The 27,363-nt window shown below is 39.5% G+C and overlaps 1 protein-coding gene across 1 annotated transcript; it reads left to right on the forward strand.

Moving 5' to 3' along the window:
* The first annotated feature begins 1,240 nt into the window (after positions 1-1,240).
* On the forward strand, positions 1,241-24,001 carry LOC124277041 (UV radiation resistance-associated protein-like). Its single transcript, XM_046712695.1, has 16 exons — positions 1,241-1,424; positions 5,299-5,419; positions 6,021-6,055; positions 7,381-7,444; positions 8,855-8,952; positions 9,844-9,954; positions 10,300-10,406; positions 10,525-10,630; positions 11,942-12,068; positions 12,896-12,980; positions 13,855-13,945; positions 15,844-15,904; positions 18,963-19,128; positions 19,553-19,631; positions 20,395-20,486; positions 21,822-24,001. Exons 1-16 carry the CDS (start codon positions 1,365-1,367, stop codon positions 22,570-22,572), a joined length of 2,154 nt encoding a protein of 717 aa, XP_046568651.1. The 5' UTR covers positions 1,241-1,364; the 3' UTR covers positions 22,573-24,001.
* Positions 24,002-27,363: the final 3,362 nt, after the last annotated feature.

Below are 27,363 nucleotides of genomic sequence, written 5' to 3' on the forward strand. Positions count from 1 at the left end.
CAAGCTTATGAACTTTAATCCTTTCTTCAGATCACTCTATCTTTTAGAGCCTAGAGAAATTGCCTTGCAGTTTGATTTGTGCGCTATACAAGAACACTTATTATTATTATTATTATTATACCACCTTGTACAAACAAACACAACCAGTCAACATGGTCAGTAAGAGATCTGGCCCTCAATCCAGTTGGCTGTTACAACTGCAGTGATATACTTTGGATGTGTTCTTGCCTAAGTGAACCAGATGTTATTTCTTGTAGCTTAACGGTTACAGTTACACAACTTCTTTCGAACTAATTTAATGTTATTTAGGATAAATCCATACATTGTTGTCAAACTTTCAAAGTTTCTCAGACAAAAAACTGATACCATACATACACATCAAGGTAAATAATCAGGTGGGTTCATTTAGTCATCTTGTTCAATTATTTTGGGTCTTGTGGTAAAGTGTTTCCTAGTTAGTTCGCCTATCTTCAACCTGGCAACCTGAGGTTGATACCCCACACAATACTAATTGAAATCATAAATGTGTGCCCAGTAAATTGAAGTAGTACTGTACATGTACACATATAGGTGTGTTGTTGATTTTACAGCAATGGCAGATAGCTAAACTTAATAAATTGACCGTAAATATGAACATAGTGTTATCCATTTCATCACAGGATATGTGTTTACCCATCTTCAGGTACAGATAGACAAGCCATGTGTATCTGCAATATGTGAATGTTTGAGAGATAGGTGACAAAAATAATTTCTTCTTATTACTAGAGAATTAGGGAAACACAGACATGTGTATACGATCTTGCAACATCGCTGACACCGTCGGCAATATTCAGCATTTCTAATCTGCATTTGGTAAAAATTATTCAGTTGTCAAGGCTATTATACCTGCTTGCCTGAAAAATACCAAAGTTCTTTTCAATCAACAGCCCTGGTCTTCAGCGTGCTAACTGACACGCAACAAAAACAACGTTATGTCTCCTTATGCCAAGCTTGACCAAAGTCTAACACATGAAAAGGATGTGTTTTGATTCTGTCGGCTCTCAGTATCACATGACTGGCGTGTACACATAATCTCGCGAGATCAGAAATTTCAATTAATCGTATTTGGTCACGTTCAGGAACTTGTCAACCGTCAAAATACTGACATAAACATTCGGAGGTGTTTTCAATGACTTCCAATTTCCTTGTAGTCCTATTGAATCACGAATGATTCGAAATACTCAAGCCTAATCAGATAGTCACGTGATACTAATACGAGAATCAAGATGGCGACGTAGGGTACTTCCCTAAAGTCGACAGAAGTCTTCTGCTAAATATTGAGATTTCATTAGTATGTAATACTGCAAATATCGAAGTATCAAAACATGGCATCGGGTGGAGGTTTTCAGCGCGTTACGAACCCGTTCGACTTGCCAACATACCAGGTGATTATGTTGTAGATGCTAATTTCTAACAAATGAGTGACAAGTTGACAGGTGTTATCAGACTGTGGACCAATATAGGAATGGAATACAAGTATTCATTCTTTGCCGAAGTGTCAGTATCAAAGACAGTGACATTTCCTACTTACATTACTATACACTCACAAGTCATCCTGGTGTTTGTCTAATTATGTTTGTCTTTTGGTCAACTGTTGGGCTTACACCGATAACACTATGTTTTGTTTTGTTTTGTTTGTTTGTTTGTTGTTTAACGTCGTGCTCACCAATATTCAAGCTATATGGTGTCTAGATAACACCCTGAACAGAACAAACATAGAAAACTACCTGGTAATTTTCCAAAGTTTGTCACTGTGTGATATCAATAAAAAATGCACAGGCTAAACATAAACTCAGTTCTGATGTTTAGTGCTCAGGGTTTGACAAGGCCTGGTGAAGTTGTAATGACATACCCTGGCTTCTCCATTATTCAGTGATGTAATGAGGTATTGTCAACAGTCGTGCGTGATAAAGAATATCATTGTATCCTTTCACTATTACCTAAGCAAGTGCTAAAGTGCATATACTCTGTCCTGAGCATGTGGGTAACTATGTGTTGATGTAACATATGTTATATTTGAGATACACTTTCTTAGTAAAGTACAGATTCTAGTACTTTTTTGGGGTTGAGTCCCATACGGGACTCAAACCCACACCCTCAGAGTCAGGCACCTAATCGCCAGCACACAAAGTCAGCCGCCTAGACCGCTCAACCAGCGCGGCTTCCACAAAAATGGAAGTCGGACAACTGGTAGTCCAGACTGCGGACCTTGTGTACCCCTCTGATAAGTGTTAATTGGCACGACTCCCACGGCCGAAAGCTTTGCTGTAGCCTCAAATGAGTGTAGGTCCATTTGTCATGGTGCAAATTTATGTGTCATTAGTTTTGTCACAAAATGCTACATAGTTTAATAATGATGGCCTGAAGGATTTAATCAGGGCCTGCAGATTTTAATCTCAGAGGGTCCTGATGGCAGCCTGGCAGTTGCCTACCCGTCCATTTTGGCTCATGGCATCGTTTTCAATGGAATTGATTGGAATTAAATGTACTGATATTTGCTTGACCAATAGAATTTTACTCACTCAGCATCTGACTGTGACTAAAGTCACAGGCTGAAATAAAGTAGTCATACGTTCTAGAGTATTCTTCAGTTGATAAAAACATCTTGAAATGTAAGTAGAAAAATAATCAACACATATGCTTGAAGGGAGTGATAGATTGATGCAAAACTACAGGAATTAATCTGAAGCAGATATTGTTAGTCAGGATAAATGACGTGGGTATTTGTGACTGATGACAACATAATTAGGCCCCGATTGAAAATGAGGTTTAGATAGAGGGTCTTCAAGTTCTGTCTGTAGCATTGGCAAGTGATCTACATCTGTATTTTGCTTATACACTTCTTCCATATACAGGCAAATAGATAGTGTGAGTGGAAAGAAAATTGGTGGTGGAAGTGATATTACATGGAAACGCTTTACACTATTTCTTCATGTGTATATAGAAGTAAGATGTATTTCTATTCCCATGGCTATGACCTGGAAACCATTTTGAATGGAAATAGATATTTGGTTACTTCTGAAAATGTGAACATGCTGAAATCAATCCACAAAGTTATCACTAAATCAAAACTTTTCAAACGTTTCAATACCAATGCAACTTAATTTGTATAGGAAAACATATCACCAATCAATAACCACATGTTCCTCAATTGCTTTAACTCTTCAGGCACACCAAACTGTAGTTGACCAATTACTCATGCTCATTCTCAAAAATGAAAACGAGCCATGAAAATCCGCGTTAGAATTGATCTTCAGTAACCCATGCTTGTCGTAAGAGGCAACTAAAGGGATCGGGTGGTCAGGCTCGCTGACTTGGTTGGCACGTGTCATTGTATCCCAGTTGCGTAGATCGATGTTCATGCTTTTGCTCACTGGATTGTCTGGTCCAGACTCGATTATTTACGGCATATTTATTGAGTGCAGCGTAAAACTAAACTCACTCACTAAAAGTGCTAATACACATCTCACCAATTTGTTTTCACCATGCTTCTGTTTAACACACAGTTGCTAACTTGCATGATCATGTGTATCATGTTCTGACCTTACAATTTGTATTATGTAACAGGTTGTATGGGAGCAGTGTTAATATAAGCTACAACAGCTTGTTCACCAATCCCTATTGATTTATTGAAGAAAAATATGTTTAAATCAACTCATAACATCAGATTCGGGAATGAGAATGTGACTGAAATCGCAGACTAAAAAGTATTCATTTATTCCAGAAAGAGTTTTCCATATTTCATAAAAATGTTTTGAAACATGAGTAGGAACAAAATCAAAACCTAATGATCGGCAACAATGAGGAAGGAAGCCATAGACTGATACGAAACCTAAGGAAATGATTCTGAAGTACGTATTGTTAGTCAGGATGAATGTGTGCTTCTCTTTGTAGCAGTTCTTTTCATAATTAGTCGCAACACAAGGACTAGAAACATTTGTGACTGGGATGACAACATAATTAGGTTTCAGTTTGAAATGAGTCTTGGATAGAGTGGCTTCAAGATCTGGGTGATGTCTGTAGCGTGGGGAAGTGATCTACATCTGTATTTTGCCAATACCTTTCTTCCATATATAGCCATTATTACATATGTAAATTATGAGAGTACAAAGGAAAATGGTGATGGAACTCATAACAACTGATTAGCTTAATTGAAGCTTGGCAAAACAGTACATGATACTACAGGGGTGGAAATAACTTTAAAATTGATAGTGTACTCCGGTACAGTGGCACATGTAAAATCACTTGCCCTGATCATTTTCCCACTATAACGGCTGATTTCTTGCTGATTTTTAAAATAAACAACATAATTAACATTGGAAAGTCCACTGGACACCGGTACAGTGTGAAATACAAATTTGCTTGCCCGACTGACAAAAACACTGGACTCGGACGTCAGGAAATGGGTTATTTCCACCCCTGTACTAATCTGCTTATACTGATCAATGCATTGAAAACAAATCTGAAATTATAGTTCACAATATGCTCCAAGGTTCTTTATGAACATTGTTTATTATGTTGTCATTCTGTTTTTATGAACTGATTTTATGCCTACTTTTAGATGTGCACTTACTTTGTGTTTCTGGGGCAGTGGGTAGCCTAGTGGTTAAAGTGTTCGCTCTTCACACCAAAGACCTGGGTTTGATTCCCACATGGGTACAATGAGTGTGAAGTCCAATTCTGGAATCCCTGCTGGAATATTGCTAATAGTGGTGTAAAACTATAGTCATACTATTTGTATCTATTGTTTGTGTTGTAATTTCATGAAATAATGTTAAATTTAGTGCTGGCTAAAAAGATCAGTAATCGGAAATATCGTTGATAGGAAACATTTTTATTAATGATTATTGAAATGAAAATAGTGTCATTGATAATATCGTAAATGATATAGAATAAAGTTTTAATTTACTCAAACAATACACAAGCTTAGTTAGATTTTAACCATGGGCTTCTTCTAAATTCTGATCGGGACACTGTCTTGATGGTTAGCCATGTATAAGCATGTCACCGCTCACCAGTGATATGAAATATATTCATTACTTTCAGACGTTTTTAGGCAATTTTGCTTAAAGTTATTTCTCCGAAATTTATCTATAATCAATCAATATTTAGTTATCAATCATCAATCTCTATGATCTGTATTGGTGGCCAGCCCTAGTGAAATTAGAAGTGTATGGGTATATTAACTGACTGACTAGTTACAAATGTCTCTTGATTTCCAACTTGTGATTATTGTGCATGTTTCATTGTTTTCCTCAGAAACGAATCCGTCACCTCCGAAGTGTTGCTGTGAGGAACTTGGTATGCCACACCTACCGAGGTATCGAGGTGATGAAGATGCAAACCTTCTTCACGCTGCATCGCAACACCAGGTCTCCAGGTGAGAAGACCCAATCCAGGCAGTAGGCTGTAGATGTTGCAGCAACAGAAACAGACACTAGTCCTACTGTCCTTGCCAAGCTTAACAATATTTAGATATCGTAATGACTGGTAGACATTTTACACTTTTAATGATTTTGCTGTGTTTCCTTTATATGGACCAGTGGACTAAAACGTATGTTTTTTTATCACTGGTATGAATAGATAATGTTTTGTTCTTGTTTTCTTTGACCGCCTCTGTGGTGTAGTGGTTAGAGCGTCCGCCCGGAGAGCGTAAAGTCGTGGGTTCGATCCCCGACCGCGTCATACCAAAAGACGTTAAAATATGGTACTTGTTGGTCCCTGCCTGGCGCTTGGCATTAATGGGTATAACAAGGACTGGTCGGCTTGGAGTCAGTATAATGTGTCTGAGTGGGGTATTCATGCTGCACTGCGGCGTGGTATCTCAGTGAGCTAGCACTATAAAACCAGCTTAAGTCTGGGTTAGTACAAGCAGCCGCACATACACATACACACGCATGCACGTCGTCATATGAGCAAAATATACTAAAGCACAACGTAAAACCCAATTTCATCTCACCTCACCTCGTTTTCTTTTTCAGCATTTTACACAAGCGAGAAAGCTGTCGGCTCAGTGGTAAACAGATTTTTCCTCTTTTACATAATATTTAAAAGAAGGGTTGGGTATTGGCATGAATTTCATATTGCAGGTTGTTAAAGTATTAATTCCTGTATTGCAATCCACACCACAACGAACTGCATGATTCATATCATCTGTGGGCGGTGGGGTAGCCTAATGGTTAAAGCGTTGGCTCGTTACGCCAAAGACCCGGGTTCGAATCCCCACATGGGCACAATGTGTGAAGCCCATTTCTGGTGTCCCCCGCCGTGATGTTGCTGGAATATTGCTAAAAGCGGCGTAAAACCAAACTCAGTCAGTCAGTCCTATCATCTATAATGTGTCATGAACCTGACTATACATTCATGATATTTTGTCAGCTTCATTGTCATCTCCCATTTCATTTGATGTTGCTATGGTTACAATGCATACATAATACAATGTATACAGGAAGTTTGTTGCAAATACAGTCGAGCACCGTTGTCTCAATATTCATGGGACCATGAAAAAATATCGATTCATCCGAACTTTGAGACATCCGACCAGGGCATATCATCACATATCACTATAAAAGAAAACAAAACGCTTCTCAGTATGTTTGGATTCGAAACTGTAATCGGTTATCAGTAGTGTTTAGTCGTAACAGTGAGTACTTCCTAATTAAATCCTTCTTAATTAATCCTAATTAAATAACAAACAAGTGACACCTTCAACTCAATTAGCCCGGATTAGTTTACACTACCGCATACCTTTGATTCATTCCGCACCATGGGTAAACGTGTGGAAACAACCTCAGTTCAGAGGGATACTTGCCCATGATAGGTAGGTGAATATCGAGTATCTTTGCAAATATCGAGTTAAAGGGGTAATTTGGCTTGTTGGGACCATCAGATTATATCGAGATATCCGAAATATCGAGACATCCGTATCGATTTAAAAGAGCTTGAATAATGATAAATTATGAAGGATTTTGCCGGAACCGAGATGTTATATCGAGACAAACGAGATATCGAGTTATCAAAGTTTGACACAACGATGCTCGACTGTAGTTTCCTTTTTCAACCACAGGATTTGATTTATGAATTTCGTTATTTTTAACTCGACTTATAACTTATGATGCATATATTGCCTGTGATACTATATGCATGATGGTGGCAATATACTATTATTTTTCAATCATGTTTATTTATATTTCACATTGAGTAGACCAGAAATACTGTGCACCTCTGACGTGAATGATCATCGTCAGACCAGTAGGTTATGGGATACTCTGGCTTTGTTGTCAATGCCCTTGCTTTCACAAAGGTTTTGCATTTAATTCAGTGCTTCCTTCTTATTTCCAGAATCCTACATGGAAGAGCTTTGACATCAGCAGATATGAAAAAGATGTCAATTTGAAATCCAAATGTATCCTTATCAATGACAGAATGACCAGCAGCTGTTTGTTGTTTAATGTGTGCTCAGCAATATTGCAATTTGCAGCTGTATGTCAGCTGCCTGTAAATAATGAAGTTTAGACCAGACAATCCAGTGATTGACATCATAAGCATCAATTGAGGTACCTGGGATACAATGACATGTACCACCTGATCCCGTTAGTCAGCTCTTGCGACAAACTTGTGTTTGTGTTTCCCGAGTCTATTTTGGTATGAAGCAAGCCTGACCACCCATTGGTATAAAGCAAGCCTGACCACCAGGTATGACACCTATACACTGGTCACCTATGAACCCCATTTTGATGTCTCAGATCCTCCAGAATATTTTACGAGGACTAAAAAATACACAGACCATGTAAATTCAGGATCCTGAACCATTGTGTTAGTGCTCACTCTATCAGTCACTGTTTTGTCTGGTCTAACACTTTGATTTGAGATACTGCAATCAATCTTATGTCCACAGTGCTAAATATTAGGACCCAAAAGTTCAAAGGTTTTATTCCATTGGTTAGTGTGCTTATTTCTGTTTAATGTATGGGGAGTGAGTGAGGGAAAGTTTTTTATACCACAATCAGGGGCGGTGGGGTAGCCTAGTGATTAAAGCAATCGCTCGTCAAGCCAAAGACCCGGGTTCGATTCCCCACATGGGTACAATGTGTGAAGCCCATTTCTGGTGCCACCCGCCGTGATATAGCTGGAATATGGTTAAAAGCGGCGTAAAACTGAACTCACTCACTCACTCACTCACTCACTCACTCACTCACTCACTCACTCACTCACTCACTCACTCACTCACTCACTCACTCACTCACTCACTCACTCACTCCACCACAGTCAATGTAAGTATTCAAGTGTGGGCCAGACAAACCAGTGATTGATATTGTGATCAACGTCCCACACTGTTGGGGTACAATAACAAGAAAATTAGCATCATCCCAGGTCATGAATGGTGGAGACTATCCAATCCTTGATCCCAAAAAACCCATTGTTCCGTAGCCTAGTGTTTAAAGCATTCACTTTTCATGCTGAAAGCCGAGGTTCTATTCCCACATGGGTACAATGTGTAAAGCCCATATATGGTGTCTGCTGATATTGCTGGAATATTGGTAAAATTGGCTAGACTCAGTCACTCTCTCAAAGGGGTGAGGGTATTGTTCTCTGTACCTCTATTGGGGCGGTGGGGTAGCCTAGTGGTTTAAGCGTTCGATCGTCACGCTGAAGACCCGGGTTTGATTCCCCACATGGGTACAATGTGTGAAGCCCATTTCTGGTGACCCCCACCGTGATATTGCTGGAATATTGCTAAAAGTGGCGTAAAACTAAACTCACTCACTCACTGTACCTCTATTAGTGTTGGTTATCTCCCCTTGACCTTTGTCAGCTGTTGTGGTGAGGGTGTGGGTGTCTCAGGACGATCGGTTCACCCTGCTCATAGACCTCACCATTCACCTTAGCGGACTGGCCTTCTTTGCTGAGAAGGTACGTGAACCATTCATGTTTCTATTGTCTTCATTGTTCAATCTGTGTCTATAGCCATAATCATGTCTCTTTTCAAGTAGCCTCATGGTGCTTGTGTTTGCCTGTGAAGTCTGGGATCTAATCTTAAGAGAGTTCATTGCATGCAGCCTTTTCTTACAACAAACTTTCTTGCAGTTGTTTTACCTTCAAATTCCTTCTTGTGTATTCTGCTTTTAAGGTATAATTTTCAACTGGTTAATGATAGTATTTTGATGAGTGAGTGAGTGAGTGAGTTTAGTTTTACGCCGCACTCAGCAATATTCCAGCTATATGGCGGCGGTCTGTAAATAACCGAGTCTGGACCAGACAATCCAGTGATCAACAGCATGAAAATCGATCTGCGAAATTGGGAACCGATGACGTGTCAACCAAGTCAGTGAGCCTGACCACCCGATCCCGTTAGTCGCCTCTTACGATAAGCATAGTCGCCTTTTGTGGCAAGGATGGGTTGCTGAAGACCAATTCTACCCCGGATCTTCACGGGTCATATTTTGGATGATGTGTATATATTGATGGTAACAGCAAATGGGTTTTTTAATTTACGTTTTACTTTCTATTGACTGAATAAACAAGCGCTGATTTTTGTTCGTATTTTCCTTATATGTTTCAGTGTTTTGGAATTGGCAAATTTGTAAGCTGAGTTAAAAAATATCTGTTGCCTTTAGCTTATCTCAGTGTTAATTCTTTTTGGTAAATGTTTAACTGGATTTGGAAACAGAAGTTGCTTTACCAGAAGAAATCATTGTAAAGAAATATTTTTCTCATTCTGCTGTATTTAATATTTACAAAATGACAATATAATGTACTGTCAAGTTTTAGAGGTCTTATTGTGGTGACTGTCTGTAATTTCAGCTACAGCACAGCGGTGTCAAGTACAATCCAAACACGGTCATCTTCGGCATGTTTGACAAGTACTTCATCTCTGCTGATGAGTCAAAGGCATCTCCTGAACTACAGAGACAGGTGATATACGATAGCAAGTTATGCTGTGTTTCCAGTCTCTCTGCTGACCCATGATTACTTTTACAACTATTTCCTCATTTCTAGAACTTGCAATGATGTTTCTTAAAAAATTAGAAACAGTTCACATTCTTTATACAGTCGAACCCCGTATATCCGGAAACCCCGCCTTCCGGACGATTTTTCATCAAGTTCATTACGTCATAGCATTGTCAGGGCATTGTACAAAATCTACTGTCTACTTGATTTCACACAAGCAATATCTCCTGTGGAACACAGTTTTGTATGATAATTGCAGAGTCAGCACAAGTGATATGCTTCATGGAGTAACCTTGCCATATGTTACAGATGTCTGAAGTACAAACAAATCTTCCCTATCCCGAGACGCCAAGTTTCGTGTTTAGAGTAGACCAGTCCTTGATACGAGGCGCGTACACAGCTAACTCAGTCTCACGGTAGGTTGGTCAAACAGTTTCACTGTCTGGTTGTTTGAGCATATGCGCATATTTCTTTGAGACACTCCTTTTTTTAGTTTTAATGTCACTATATTCTCTATGGATTCGTTTCCTCCAGCATTCAGACAATATTGCGAGCCACACAACAAACTCAGGCCACTGTGAACAGAATCCACACCTCCATTGAAGACCGCTTGCTGTCATCTCAGGAAACTGGCCAGAAGGTGGGCACTAGTGTTGGGAATTGATCAATCATCGAAAATAATTGGTTTGCATCAATGTGTACTCCCTGTTATGTTTGGTAATGCACAAACGTTTTTGAGAGTTTTTTTGCAAATTGTACAAAATACTTTTGCAAATTTCACATCTTTAAAGGATTACTAGTACGTTAAGAATTTAACTTTCCTGGAGTCTTTGAGAAAAGTTCAGTCATGACTTGGAACGAGCTTGTAGTTCTTATGAAATGTAAATTTAATGACACAGATAAAACCAAGCTTGTGAAAAATATTGTTAATGCAAACAAGTGTTCCAAAACTGTTTGTGTTCCATTATGAGAAGACCCGTGAAGATCCAGGGTAGAATTGGTCTTCAGCAACCCATGTGCTTGCCATAAAAAGGCGACTATCTTGTCGTAAGAGGCGACTAACGGGACCGGGTGGTCAGGCTTGCTGACTTGGTTGACACATGTCATCGGTTCCCAATTGAGCAGATCGATGCTCATGCTGTTGATCACTGGATTGTCTGGTCCAGACTAGATTATTTACAGACCGCCGCCATATAGCTGGAATATTGCTGAGTACGGCGTAAAACTAAACTCACTCACTCACTCCATTATGAGAAATGACAATTGATTGCTTGGTCGTTTAGTCACTGCGACCAATATTTTATTATTTCAATTAATCGGACCACCAGTAGTGGGCGGCGCTGTCTTGTATATTTCTCCAGCAGGTGTCTAATAGAATTGACAATATTATCAGTATTCGTATATTTATGTCAGTTATACTGTGTTCATTATGAGGTGGGGGCGGTTGAGTAGCCTAGTTGTTAAAGTGTTTACTCGTCACGCCGAAGACCCAGGTTTGATTCCCCACATGGGTACAATGTGTGAAGCCCATTTCTGGTGTCCCCCACTGTGATATTGCTGTGATATTACTGGAATATTACTAAAAGCCGCGTGAAACCATACTCACTCACTCACTCATTATGAGGTTGTCCTGCCTCCAAAGCCTATGATTTGATGGTGCTGATACCGTATTGTATCTTGATATTCAGAACATGATACATCAATTTACAATCCTTTTATTGCATTATTTATACATTACAGGTTACATTGGTGTGTTGAGTAGTTATTTAGTTAGTTATTGAACCATAATATGAAACAGTCAATCAGTAATTGGCTTGCTGACATGCTTTCAATATCTCACAAAAAAAGAAGAATATGAACCTATGATGTAAATTATGATTAGTACAACCACGTCAGATGAAGTGATGATAATGTCATAGTAAGCAGCCATGACCCTGGATGTGTGTTGCAGTTGTCACGGCGTGAGCAGCTTCTGGTGAAGGTGTCACAGCTGCGCAGCGAGCTGACTTGGCAGATGACACAGCTGCAGCTGGAGAAGGACAAGTACGACAGACAGAGAGGGGAGAGCACTCAGAAGGGTGGGTAGTGCATCATACCAGACTCCCACTGAAAGTTGTAACTCAAGGATGGTGATTCGTTACTGGAATTGATATATACTTGGTAGTGCTGTAACGATGCATCAAACTATCGATGGATTGCAATTGTTGAGTTTCTGATAGCAATTAATCGATGGTAGAAACGATAAACTATTGATGCATTGATAGTATGTATGACTATCGATAGTTTAGTAATAGACTTCCATTGATAAATGCACAGCACAAACTACAGGATGTTTGGGTGCAGACTTGCAGCTTCTTTGAGGTTATGTTTTAACTGTTTACTTGGTCCGTGTTTCCAGTTTCATGTCAGTTATTAAATGAGACTGGAACTACTTCAACTTGTTTTTTGTTTCATATAAACTATACATTCCTTTTGGAAATGAGGGGGCGCTCATCACGCCAAAGGCCCGGGTTCGATTCCCCACATGGGTACAATGTCCCCCCGCCGTGATATTGGATTATTGCTAAAAGCGGCGTAAAACCATACTCACTCACTCACTTTGGGAAATGACTTCATATGAGACATTTTCAGGACAAAAACACTATTGCAAAAGTTGGTTGCAAGACTATCGCTATAGTTGTTTTTCCCTCAATAGACACCCCCTAGTAAGTGGTGTTGGTAGTTGATACACCACTCTCATTCCATCGAGGTAATGTTTGCAATTTACCAATGTTGTATACGAACAAAGTCTGCATCACTTCAGCTTTCCTCCCAAATGAAATCAACACACGAAATGGCTGAAAACTGTTTGAAGCTGCATTAATTTAAACCTATTCATTTACTCGTGGTCTGTTCTGTCTTCCAGAACATAGCTTCCGTGATCAGGAGTCCAACCTCCACAAAAGCAAGACTCACCATGAAGACAAGAAAAAGTCATATGTACAGACCAGGTAAGTGAGAAACCACATCGAATCAACTTTTCTTTTAGCAATTATTTTGATGATATGCGAAATAGTATGCTATATATTACATGTCAAATCTTATTTTGTTGCAAAACCCAGTTATCTCGAACTCTTTTGAGAGTCCCAAGTATCCGGGCGTGAAATGCCCTTGATGGCTCCCTCTTCAAAACATAAAATGTCATCCCCACTGCTACATTCATCAAACTTGCATTTCACAGCTCACTTCGAGGTCAAGTGACTGACCTCACCACAATAGTCAGAGTTACATCGAAGGGTGTTTTCCAATGCCAAACCGATATCCAGTCGAGCCAAATTAACGGGCACTTCTTGCATGCAAACTGATAACTGCATACACATCAGCAAAAAGTTACTAAAGTGTTCTCACTTTAATAACTGAGAAATATGTAAAAAGAATATGTATTATATCGAAGAATATTTCTATGTCAGTGAGCATTTCATTTGAGCTTTAAATTGTAAATGGTCAGAGGTTCTTAAAAGTCAGTACAGTTAGGAATACGGTTGAGCAGTCTTGTGAAGGACGTTGTTTGGCGAGAGGGATAACTAGATTAGATAATAATATGCCAAGAAAGAGAAAATTGACAGTGAAGATCGAAAACGATCAGATTACTTGTGATAACCTCTCATTAGTCTTTCCAAAATTGACTTTGCTGGTTGTGTGAATCCCAGATAGCTTGAACGTGTTCCTGGGTCCACATTGGTTTATCAGTGAATGGCCAGACTGTATTGGAAATAGTGAGGAAAAGTATCATTGTCAGCTGTTCAGACCATAAAACAGTTGTGATGTGTAAGCATCATGATGAGAGAATCAGAACAGGTGCTGATATTGAATCTTCTCTTACAGAGAGACACTAGTGAAGGAGAACGCACAGCTGCTGATACGGAGGAAGCAGTTGGTGGGAGAGATGGCCACATACATATATCCCATAGCAGAGGTAGGTCTTGTACATATATCCCATAGCAAAGGTAGGTCATGTACATATATCCCATAGCTGAGGTAGGTCATGTACATATATCCCACAGCAGTCGTAGGTCTTGTACATATATCCCTGGTCATGTACATATATCCCATAGCAGAGGTAGGTCATGTACATATATCCCTGGTCATGTACATATATCCCATAGCAGAGGTAGGTCATGTACATATATCCAATAGCAGAGGTAGGTCATGTACATGTATCCCATAGCTGAGGTAGGTCTTGTAATATCCCATAGCAGAGGTAGGTCATTTACATATATCCCTGGTCATGTACATATATCCCAAAGCAGAGGTACGTCATGTACATTTATTCCTGGTCATGTACATATATCCCATAGCTGAGGTAGGTCTTGTACATATATCCCATAGCAGAGGTAGGTCATTTACATATATCCCTGGTCATGTACATATATCCCATAGCAGAGGTAGGTCATGTACATATATCCCTGGTCATGTACATATATCCCATAGCAGAGGTAGGTCATGTACATATATCCCTGGTCATGTACATATATCCCATAGCAGAGGTAGGTCATGTACATATATCCCTGGTCATGTACATATATCCCATAGCTGAGGTAGGTCTTGTACATATATAGGTCCTGGTCATGTACCATATACAGTGAGACATGTATCCCGGATATCGGACACATTCGTTTTTCGTAAATCGTCCGGATAATTGAATATCGGATATCTGGATTTTTGGTTTTCATACACCTCAAGGAAAATCCAAAATATTTATGATCATCAAGGGTTTATTATACATGTATAGACATTCAAAAACAGCATCACAACATAACTGGCTTGAATATCGACACACTGCACTTTTATTGCTTTGACTGAATAAACAACATCATATCACTTGGCGTGAACAAACAACAGAAAGGCGACTTTGTCAGTAGAGGCGTCAAATTTGCAATTAAACATCACTAGACAAGATTATTTACCTTTTAAGTTATAAGTTGTTTTGCTGGGCATTGTATTATTTGCAGGGATTAAGATTACCGTGCGTATTTGTCTCATTACACAAAGCCGGAAATAGCAATCAGCTGTGCACCGTTACCGGCCGAACAAGTTCAAACATGCACAATAATATAGCGGGATGAATTCTGGCGCTTGATCGTCAGTAAAATATAATACAGAATACTATTATTTAACCCAAAGAATTTTATTTACAGTTTTTATGTAAAATATATATAATCAACCCTAAGGTTATCACGGACCCTCATGAGCATTAATGCGCACATGGAATGGGGTAAAATCACGGAAACCATTTAAATTCACACATTTTACCGATGTTACTGTAAACTAGCAGTCAATGGAAAGCGAGGCGGTAATCAGTTAAGTGATTGTTGAATGGGGTAAAATAAGCAAGCCAGTTTGTTGCTACAATAAATATGATATTTAGAGAAGCTATATTAGACACAATAATATATATGACACCACGTCTCGTGTCAAAACACGTGGGACTCTCGCACTTCCCTTCACACGGTTAGCGGTAGATCAAAGCCGATGCGGATAGGTGAGTCAATTTTGTGTTGATTTAGCCGGTTTGTTTGTAAAATGTACCGTCGGAAGCGGAAACCGAATATCCGTTATAGACAGTCACTTTTATAACGTAAGAGAATGGTTTTTCTAAAAATGACCGAAGGCGAGGTTTCCAGATATCTGGGGTCGGGTATCCGAGGTCTCACTGTATGCATGTAATATTTCTGTAATTTCTAACACAAATATCTAACCTTACAACTAAGTGCTACTATTTCTAAGTTTCAGGATAAGAAAGCAGGATATACATGTAGAATGTAAACACTTCATTTATGGGGGTCAGTTAATGAGTCGTTGTTTTGGTTACAGAACAAGAAGAAGCATATCTGTATATGTGGTGTGTGGCTGCCTAATGCCGAGGACTACCAAGGTGAGAATCAACACAGACTGTGGCAGTATGTAGTTATACTACCCTGATTGCATCAGGATGTACGAGGGTTCACTGATACTTTTTGAGCCTCCAATGGAAGAAACTACGTGTAATGGTGAAGCCCTTTTCTGGTGTCCCCCACCGTGATGTTGCTGGAATATTGCTAAAAGCGGCGTAAAACCAAACTAAGTCAGTCAGTCTGGTGGACATGACAAAGTGTCATAGCAGTGTATGAAACAAACCAAAAATCCTGTCAGACATCAGGGCTGGTAACTTCAAAATGTTACCAGCCCAAAATGGATTTAACCACACAAATTATGGTGAATTAACTCAGATGTATGGAACATCTAAAAAAAATTACCAGACCATCGGGCTGGCTAGCTGTAAAGACCATCCATCAGAAATCTAGACCGTCTCGGGCGGTCGGACGGGCCTTATTTCATACACTGTTACAGAGATATTTCAACAAAAACATGAGTTAAAGCCCTTTTGACCTCAGCTCACTTCACCTCAACTCACCCAAGTGTGCCTAGACCTGATTGGATCATATTTAGGCAGGTATGATATATCTGGAATATCGTCAGCTCTCCATCTCATTCACATGCCCATTACAAACATTTCCCACTCTATGTCTATAAAGTAACATGACGGTTGATCACTTGTCTTGACTTGACCCATGGGATTCTGCATTACAATAGGCTCCCAGCATCCTTCGCTGGTTGTATATGGCAACCAAATGGAAAGCGTGTTCAGGCTCAATCAGTTGGTTTATTGAGTGTCAGCATGACAAGACAGTGTGGATCATTGGTCACAAAGTGTTCAGGCTCAATCAGTTGGTTTATTGAGTGTCAGCATGACAAGACAGTGTGGATCATTGGTCACAAAGTGTTCAGGTTCAATCAGTTGGTTTATTGAGTGTCAGCATGACAAGACAGTTTTGATCATTGGTCACAAAGTGTTCAGGCTCAATCAGTTGGTTTATTGAGTGTCAGCATGACAAGACAGTGTGGATCATTGGTCACAAAGTGTTCAGGCTCAATCAGTTGGTTTATTGAGTGTCAGCATGACAAGACAGTGTGGATCATTGGTCACAAAGTGTTCAGGCTCAATCAGTTGGTTTATTGAGTGTCCGCATGACAAGACAGAGTGGATCATTGGTCACAAAGTGTTCAGGCTCAATCAGTTGGTTTATTGAGTGTACGCATGACAAGACAGCGTTGATCATTGGTCACAAAGTGTTCAGGTTCAATCAGTTGGTTTATTGAGTGTCAGCATGACAAAACAGTGTGGATCATTGGTCACAAAGTGTTCAGGCTCAATCAGTTGGTTTATTGAGTGTCAGCATGACAAGACAGTGTGGATCATTGGTCACAAAGTGTTCAGGCTCAATCAGTTGGTTTATTGAGTGTCAGCATGGCAAGACAGTGTGGATCATTGGTCACAAAGTGTTCAGGTTCAATCAGGTGGTTTATTGAGTGTCAGCATGACAAGACAGTGTGGATCATTGGTCACAAAGTGTTCAGGTTCAATCAGTTGGTTTATTGAGTGTCAGCATGACAAGACAGTGTGGATCATTGGTCACAAAGTGTTCAGGCTCAATCAGTTGGTTTATTGAGTGTCAGCATGACAAGACAGTGTGGATCATTGGTCACAAAGTGTTCAGAGCTCAATCAGTTGGTTTATTGAGTGTCAGCATGACAAGACAGTGTGGATCATTGGTCACAAAGTGTTCAGGCTCAATCAGTTGGTTTATTGAGTGTCAGCATGACAAGACAGAGCGGATCATTGGTCACAAAGTGTTCAGGCTCAATCAGTTGGTTTATTGAGTGTCCGCATGACAAGACAGTGTGGATCATTGGTCACAAAGTGTTCAGGCTCAATCAGTTGGTTTATTGAGTGTCAGCATGACAAGACAGTGTGGATCATTGGTCACAAAGTGTTCAGGCTCAATCAGTTGGTTTATTGAGTGTCAGCATGACAAGACAGTGTGGATCATTGGTCACAAAGTGTTCAGGCTCAATCAGTTGGTTTATTGAGTGTCAGCATGACAAGACAGAGCGGATCATTGGTCACAAAGTGTTCAGGCTCAATCAGTTGGTTTATTGAGTGTACGCATGACAAGACAGTGTGGATCATTGGTCACAAAGTGTTCAGGTTCAATCAGTTGGTTTATTGAGTGTCAGCATGACAAGACAGTGTGGATCATTGGTCACAAAGTGTTCAGGCTCAATCAGTTGGTTTATTGAGTGTCAGCATGACAAGACAGTGTGGATCATTGGTCACAAAGTGTTCAGGCTCAATCAGTTGGTTTATTGAGTGTCAGCATGACAAGACAGTGTGGATCATTGGTCACAAAGTGTTCAGGCTCAATCAGTTGGTTTATTGAGTGTCAGCATGACAAGACAGAGCGGATCATTGGTCACAAAGTGTTCAGGCTCAATCAGTTGGTTTATTGAGTGTCCGCATGACAAGACAGTTTTGATCATTGGTCACAAAGTGTTCAGGCTCAATCAGTTGGTTTATTGAGTGTCAGCATGACAAGACAGTGTGGATCATTGGTCACAAAGTGTTCAGGTTCAATCAGTTGGTTTATTGAGTGTCAGCATGACAAGACAGTGTGGATCATTGGTCACAAAGTGTTCAGGCTCAATCAGTTGGTTTATTGAGTGTCAGCATGACAAGACAGTGTGGATCATTGGTCACAAAGTGTTCAGGCTCAATCAGTTGGTTTATTGAGTGTACGCATGACAAGACAGTTTTGATCATTGGTCACAAAGTGTTCAGGCTCAATCAGTTGGTTTATTGAGTGTCAGCATGGCAAGACAGTGTGGATCATTGGTCACAAAGTGTTCAGGCTCAATCAGTTGGTTTATTGAGTGTCAGCATGACAAGACAGTGTGGATCATTGGTCACAAAGTAATCACTGGATTGTTGGGTCCAGACATGATTTTTTTAAAGGTTGTTGTCAACTAGCTGGAATATTACTAAATGCAGCATTTAACAGAAAACAAACAATATGACACTGTTTTTCACAAGCACATGTTTTTACTTCCTGCAGGTCAAGACGAGACAATGATAGCAGTTGGACTTGGGTACACCTGTCACCTGACAATGATGGTGTCCCAGTTCCTTGACCTTCCATTGCGATATATGATGATTCATCGAGGCTCAAGGTCACAGATCAAAGATCATATACACACGAAGCTCTCGGACAAAGACAGAGAGTATGTGAAATAACGCTCATCTTTTAAGATACATTGAGGAATTCTTTTATAAAAATTTAAGCATTTTCAGATATTAATCTGCTAATGGGAGTTTGTGTATGAATCAACTGATATTTGCGTCAGGTGTTAACAAGAACGTGACAGTCCGTTTGAGACAAAATAATACCGATGAATTGCAATCTAAGACAAAAACAAATAGACATAAAAGAATCAAACCAACGTGGACTGCAATAAACACAACAGACCAACTCTAGAAAAAACTTGCATAATTTGTGTCACAAAAATAAATAAAGTTGTTTAAGAAACTGTAATCATTTATTTGAGCGTTTTCCCTGTTTGTTACAAGGGCGCATTGGTAACTAAAGGAACAGCACAAAAAGCGAGATGCATTTTGTTCATATGATTTGATGGTGTTGTGTTTTAGCTTCCCACTCTACAGCAAGGGAAAGGAGAAGTTTCAGTTCAACTATGGCGTCTTTCTTCTCAATAAAAACATCAGTCAGGTGAGTTCCAATGCAGAAATACACGAGTGAGTAAGTATTATTTTATGCCGCATTTAGCGATATTCTAGCAATATCAATGGGCTTCACACATGTACCCATGTGGGGAATCGAACCTGGGTCTTCGGCGTGATGAGCAAACACTTTAACCACTAGGCTACCCCCGAACCCGCCCCCACAAATACACCACTAGGCTACACCCGTAACAGAGCATTTTAGTACCGATGTTTAAAAGTTTGTAGGTAAAATTTATGAAGCCCATTTGTGGTGTCCCTCCACTATGTCATTGCTGGAATCTATCCTTTCTTTAAGTGGGCAATAAGGGCCTTTATATTAAATAGGATGAAATGTGAGATGGACATTCCTCTTCCTGTTTTATGCTTCTGTTTCTGTATGTGCATTACACCATAGGAAACCAATCCTATGTCTTATCAGGGGCGGTGGGGTAGCCTAGTGGTTAAGGCGTTCGCTCGTCAAGCCGAAGACCCGAGTTCGATCCCCCACATTGGCACAATGTATGATGTCCATTTCTGTTGTACCCCGTGATATTGCTGGAATATTGCTAAAAGCAGTGTAAAACCTAACTCACTCACTCACACTATGTCTTATCTTAATGTTCCTCCATAAGAATATCAAGACAGTCAGTTCCTTTGTCAACACCTGAATGACTTTATGTAACTTGTTGGGAAAACAACATGAGAGGATGTTGTATTGCCGGGGCTAACTGGCACCTACGTGTTGATGAATGTTCCGTGTGTGTGTTCAGATCCGGTTCTGCTGTGGCCTCGGGACGACTGACCTCCGACTGACGCTGCCCAACTTCAGGACCCTGCTGGAACTCAGGCTTGGAGTTAAACTGTAAGTTGATCACATGTTCCCTACTTGACTACCTGTGAAGGCCCGGGTTAGAATATTGATCTTCAGTAACCCATGCTTGTCGGAAGAGGCAAATAATGGGATGGGGTAGTCAGACACACTGACTTGGTTGACACATGTCATCGGTTCCCAATTGCGCAGATCGATGCTCATGCTGTTAATCACTGGATTGTCTGATCCAGACTCGATTATTTACAGACCGCCGCCATATAGCTGGAATATTGCGTATGGAATGAGTGCGGCGTAAAACTAAACTCACTCACTCACCCTACTTGACTTGTAAGACCTGCATCTTTCTGGGACATCCTCCCCCCACAAGCATTTTTATCCCCCGCTGCACGTTTAGCGCGAAGCGGGGGATATACTATTAGGCTCCGTCCGTCCATACGTACTAATTGGAATATCTTAAGAACTGTTTACTAGATTCTTTTCATATTTGGTACCTAGGTTCATCACAGTATAAGAAAGGTCCAAGTCAGGTTTGGTGACCTTGACCTTCATTTCAAGGTCACAAGGGGACTTTAACGTTTTATGTGCATGTTAAGCTATCTGAAGAACCGTTCTCTGGATTGTCTTCATATTTGACACCAAGCTTTATCTAGGGAAGGCGCAGAGCCTAGTCAATTTTGGTGACCTTCACATAGTTGTCACGGTCATGAGAACCGCTCCCGGTCATGGCAACACTTTGAAGATTTCAGCATATTAACCTGAATTGTCAGCAAGATATTTCAAGAACGGTTCACTGGATTTTCTTCATAGACTTTCAAGACTTTCGTTGAATGTTTTCAATAAACAATTTCTTTAGTACTATTTTTGTATATTTCATACACTATGACATTCATGTCATGGTCAAAGTCAGTCTTGAAAATATGTGTGTGTTTGAACACCTAAAGAGCAAGATATCAAGAGAGGTTGGCTGGTCATGGTTTTTTTTACATTTAACTTAAACTTTCATTACTTTATAAGTTTGATTTGATAATTTGCCGCGGGGGATTATGTCACCTTAGTGACAATGCTTGTTCTAAGTGGCATTGAACCCAACTTATGCAATATGGCTTGTTCCTGTTTGACAAGATCACTGTATTCTTGTTGTCATCAAATTGTTAACTTACCCTCTACTCCGAAAGGTTAAAGGTTTTTCTTAATCAAGAATTTAATATGTTTCATCCCTGAGACAGTTAAATTGTTGCCGAGTAAAAATGGCATTTTCTAATGAAATATTATTATGCTTACTACTGTATAATTTATGAATTGTTTGATTTATGTAACAAATTGTGTAATGAGTACATCTACATGCATAATTATCTGTGTTAACAGAGACGGACCTTCTACTCGGTCCCTCACTCCAACTAGTGGTACAGGAAATAGCATCACCAGCTCCACAGCACGGGACAGTACGAGGAGCATCGCTGGCTCCAGTTCTGCCTCCAGTCTCGCCCGTAAGGAGGAGGTGATCTCCGCCCAGCAGGACGACAGTTCCAACAATGACACAACCAACACGTCCGACCTCGAGGACAAGGAAAACCGGGAAAACAAGGACAGGAAAAAGGAATTTGATGAAACAGACACTCTATTCGAGGCAAATGACGATGATTTCTTCAAGATTAGCCAGTCAGCTCCACCTGGTGGTAACGTTAATATAAACGCGTCTGTTGAGGATTTTGACAAGGCTGTGATTGACTTGCAAGGCAGTGAGGCACTGATTGACCAAGATGAGAAGTTAAATGATATGGAAGCTCTCAAGGCCACGCTCCATATACACTTCGATAATAGTGACAGCACGTCCAGTCCGAGCGTGTCATACGACGAGGGGGACATTTCCTCAGGGGAAGAACGTTTACAGCACCGTAAACATGGAAACCAGGAACTTGGTGACGAGACGGAATCGGTAAGAAGTGATTGTGATAAATTGTTCACGGAGAACCAGGACGTGACACAGACAGACATTCCACCAATCGCGACGTTCAAAACAGGCGCGTTTCGGACTTTAGTTGGGAATGAACGCGAGTCGTCTCCTGACACATGCTTGACAGAGGATTATCTGAATACGGCAAAGGTTGTGTCATAATAATATGCTGTGCTAATTCCAATCCTGAACAGATGGTAATATGTCTTGGAAAATATCACAGGCTGATTTGGTGCTAGAAATCCAGGAAAGGGGTCTTTCCTTTGGCCGTGCTCACAAAGCAATCTTAGATATGGCAAACATATGACTGTTTGAAGTTTGAGATGTCACTGTGATTGACTCTAAACTGGTTCATGTAATGGTGTAGTATATATTAATGATTAGGGCTGCAACGATTCGGTGCGAATCATCGAAAATCGAATCTGACACATTAGTTTCGATTTTCGATAACCATTATCACTATTTCGATTCGATATTTGAATACTTATTTAAATTAATTCTGCACAGAACGTAATTTTGTCTCCAACTCAAGCAGTTTCGAGCCCTGAAATAAGGCGAAACGTGATTGATTGATGCCGGGTTAATTATCCAATGAGGATTGTTGTTAGTAGACATTGCCAAGTTGAAAATGGATTTCACGCTGAGAAAGCCGATTGAGAGTTAAATGAAATCTGATGTTTTTACGTGTATGAAGAATCGAATCGAAGGTCCAATATCGAAAATCGAATCGAATCGAGGTCTGGGTGAATCTTTGCAGCCCTATTAATGATGTTTTTAATGAATGCATTCAAATTATGACATTTGCTTGATGGAAATGAATGAAGATATATGAATGCACAGAGGGGGCACAAATATGATCAAGGAACTTTCTTATTTTAAAACGAATTACTTTGAAAACACACTGAAAAGTGATATTTGAAATCGCCCAAAATACCATCCCCAAAAAGTGTATTGTGAAGCATACATTTGTAAGAAAGAACTGTGATTTACATGCACAATTTATACATTCTAATACAGGTTCCATGAGATCACTAATACCTAAACAAATGTCTATTTGCTTTTATTTTAAGGATATATAATGTTGATAACCAAGTATTTGCCTCAAGAGGCTCTGCCGTCTTATCTACATGATACAGATGCAGATTCACGTAGAATCATTGTTGTTTGAGGTCATATTTAGCCAGGTTGTCATAATTTCATGCGTTATTTTGGGGATTACATTCTCTCTTTAAACTATAGATGCTAGTACTTTTAGGGGTTGCATCCCATCTGGTATTCGAACCTGTACTCCTACTGTCACCTTATTGCCAGCACACAAATTTAGAGATCTAACCCACTCAGCCACCACGGCTTCCACAAAATCGGACAACTGGCAGTCACGATCACCTACTTTGTGTACCCTTCTGACAAGTGTAAATTGGCATGGCACCTAAGCTTGAAAGCTATGAATACACAATGCCAATTAGAAAGTGGTCATGTGACATGTTGTAATTGGGATTACACTTTCTTATGGATGGTTGGTGAGTTTTAATGAATTTTCCAAGATGTGTTACCATGGTTACCATAATAAAACGGTATTGTGATAAAAAGATCTTAACCAACCTACATAATGTGATGTAATCTGCTATATATGTTCCTGAGAGTTGTCCAGTGTATGTGTGTGTGTGTGTGTGTGTGTGCATGCGTGCGTGCATGTGACTACGTGTGTCAGAAGTCGTATTCCAACAACTGCCTGGGAATTTACCTGGCCCTAGTTCCTCAAGACGATCTTAGCGCTTTGATGATTGTAACTCACATACTTCAACATATACTACTCACCAAAAGTTTAGACTCACTTAAGCACTCACTATATGTTATGTACATATATATATTTTGTTACATCGAAGATGAATTTCTCCACTAACTTGGGGGAACCTACTGCAAACCTTATGCAGATGAATTGCACGAGGATCATGCATCAAATTGCTGAAAATCATGTGAAAATATTGTGCATGTGAACAGCTGTGTTTTGGTGTAAAGTTTTGTAAAGAATTTGCCAATTTTCACTGAGTTTTTTCATTTATTTAACTCATGACAATAATCTTTTCAAAGTTACGAATTTGTTGTACAGTACCTTTAAACAGTATATAATATTTCGCAAAATCTAGTTTAGAACAGTTGACTAATGTAAGCTACATTTACACTAGTGAGTCTAAACTTTTGATGGGTAGTATAGATGTATGACAATCATAGCAGTAAAATCACTTAATGGAGGGCAATGCGTCAGGGCAGCAGTCAAGAAAAAAATCTTTAATTGTGGTAGAATTAATATAATATAATGACCACAACAAACTGTACACAGGTTACAGAAGTAGATGTCATTGGTCAGATCCAACTAGTCCACAGCTCCTGTCAGACTAGTGGTTAAGGAAAATAACTAGATTTGAGTATAAAAATAACTAGTCCATCTTGATTGTTACTTGTCACTGACTAGTGGACCAGCAGTCATGTCCATAGCTATAGCACGAACATCACTCTGTAGTGCAAGTCCCAGATCAGTTGAGAGAGAGAATACCACACACCATGGAAGGTCCTATGTGCACTACTTACAAAAGTGTAAAAAAAATATTTATCTTACCTCACATATAAATGTCGTTTTCTGATTGGCTGAGCCAATCAATGTACAGTGCTTACAAGCGAGTAACATTTTGTATGTTACCCACTAGGAATGCCGAACTGTGGGGATTTGGTTCTTCATGTTAGCAGCGTTTGGTTGTTGTCGGTATTGGCTAATTGCCTAACTCTGGTACTCCTTATTGTGATCCGATACCTGTGCGTCTAACTGTTAGAAATTAACATTGAGGTGTTCGGTAAGATAAATATGTTGTTCACTGGTCCCTCGGGGGCCCATGGGTTGATGTACCCTCTATGTTTGTTTATGTTCCCCTTGCTGTTTGGACTCAGGGAACACAAACAAACATAGAGGGTTCAAAAAACCCATGTTCCCCTCGTGACCAGTGAACAACTTATAATATATCATAAGTGACTCAAAACCAGTTGAAGATGACCTGCACTTGGAAGGCTGTGTGCTGCTATCCCCACTTACCGTGAAACCTTTAAGTAGTATGTAATTAAGAAATACAGTTCGCTCTACCACCATGTATAGAGTAATAAAACACACTTTCGCCCTGAACTATTATAGTTAAAGTACGAGGACGCTTGCGTTACCAGAAAAAAACAAATGATAACAGTTTGATGACAGTTTACGTTCGGATTAAATATCTTCTCTGAATTATTTTAATTACATCTGTCATTAACATAAACCATATGGGGTAATATGAACGTCGCATTTCTACTACCAACGTAAGTTTAGATCAGTACATCCAGATGAAGCTGAGTAGTCAAGCGACATTCCACGATTGCATTGTGGGAATGTAAATATTGCAAACGTTACCGTGTCGCTGAAAACTTGTGAGTCGAATTGACACATTTTAACCGTCGTAAAACATAAACGTAATGTTTCCACCAGTGATGTTAGCTGCGTGAAGCAACAGCAAACCAAGAAACGGGATGCAACGGAGTAGTTTACTGTAGGAGGCCGTACGAGGCGATGACAACTGACATGCATCGTGACGTCGCTTACATTGTGACGTAATGTAAAATGGTTCGATCACGAGGGGGCACACTAGAATGGCGCAGTGACGGGATAACGTCATTCAATTGTTACGTCATCAAAAAACTATACCTTTATTGTCTGATAATGTATTTTTTTCCGATTATTCTAACCACTAGGCATCTTAGAATGTGAATTAGTAGGGTATGTGAATTTATAGAATTTGTGAGCGGATGATCTAATATTGGTCAATTGATAATGGCAGTGGAATATATGTGGCAACTGTGTCTTGATGTTTGACGTTTTACTTCATTTCTTTGTTATTTGTTATTGGGGAAATGTTGATGTTTGTTATAAGGGTTCCATAAAATGGTAAATATAATAATTTTGTAATAGATGTACAGGGATTGATTATTAATTGTGATTTAATGAGAGCAAGTTTGTTGGACAAGAATGTCTGTCTTTCTTGACTATATTGATAATCATATGTAGATCGATGTTGATATTGTTTGAGATCAATATTCATACGCTTGAAACTTTTTTATCTGGAAACCTGCCTTTTCTGAAAATTCATTGGAATGTTCTATACTTAGTAAGTAAAGCGTTTTGCTGTGTCTCTGTGAATCAGTGCTTATTGGATATACAGGTTTTCATTGTGTCTCCGGTATTTGTAAAAAAAACTTCCAACACCATATCAAAGATGGGATGATTGTCAGGTTGAAGTTATTTCAGTACCATCAAAAAACATCAAAATGATTTGGATGTAAATAATATGTGAACCTGATAAAATTTTCGAATGAAACATGGTTTCACAAGAGGGAAGGAACACCTGTTGTATGTGGGATCTCTTCCAAGTCTGTTTATCATGTTAACAATATCCTGATACCAGATAGACGTTTCTCATACCTAACCAGTCCAATGGAGAAGAGATTCACACAAGAGTGCAATACTGTCTGTGACAGATAACAGCATATTATGTTTGTTGCAATTATGTGTATAAGATTTACCGTCTGTTAATAATAATATTGTAAAGTTGGAAAGAGTTTATATTCTTTTTAACATTCATTTTGTTTGATCCAGATTATGTATTTAATATATTCCTTTTGGGATTCAATGCATATACCTATAGACATATCTTTGTAAATCATCCAATATAAGGGGGGGGTGGGGTAGCCTAGTGGTTAAAGCGTCACGCAGAAGACCCGGGTTCGATTCCCCACATGGGTACAATGTGTGAAGCCCATTTCTGGTGTCCCCCGCCGTGATATTGCTGGAATATTACTAAAAGCGGCATAAAACCAAACTCACTCATCCAATATAATCAAATCATTAAATTATGTTTGTAGACTAGTTACTAGTAC

Source organism: Haliotis rubra, unplaced genomic scaffold (genome assembly GCF_003918875.1).
Source record: "Haliotis rubra isolate DU_JTF1 unplaced genomic scaffold, ASM391887v1 Scf217, whole genome shotgun sequence".
In the NCBI taxonomy this organism is placed as follows: Eukaryota; Metazoa; Mollusca; class Gastropoda; order Lepetellida; family Haliotidae; genus Haliotis; species Haliotis rubra.

What these genes read in the sequence shown, in the direction of transcription:
- LOC124277041 (XM_046712695.1), top strand. Translation starts at nt 1,365, where the DNA reads ATGGCATCGGGTGGAGGTTTTCAGCGCGTTACGAACCCGTTCGACTTG. An exon ending in AGAAAGCTGTCGGCTCAGTG is followed by an intron (nt 6,056 to 7,380) that starts GTAAACAGATTT and finishes TCTTATTTCCAG; the next exon opens with AATCCTACATGGAAGAGCTT. An exon ending in CTCTCGGACAAAGACAGAGA is followed by an intron (nt 19,129 to 19,552) that starts GTATGTGAAATA and finishes GTTGTGTTTTAG; the next exon opens with CTTCCCACTCTACAGCAAGG.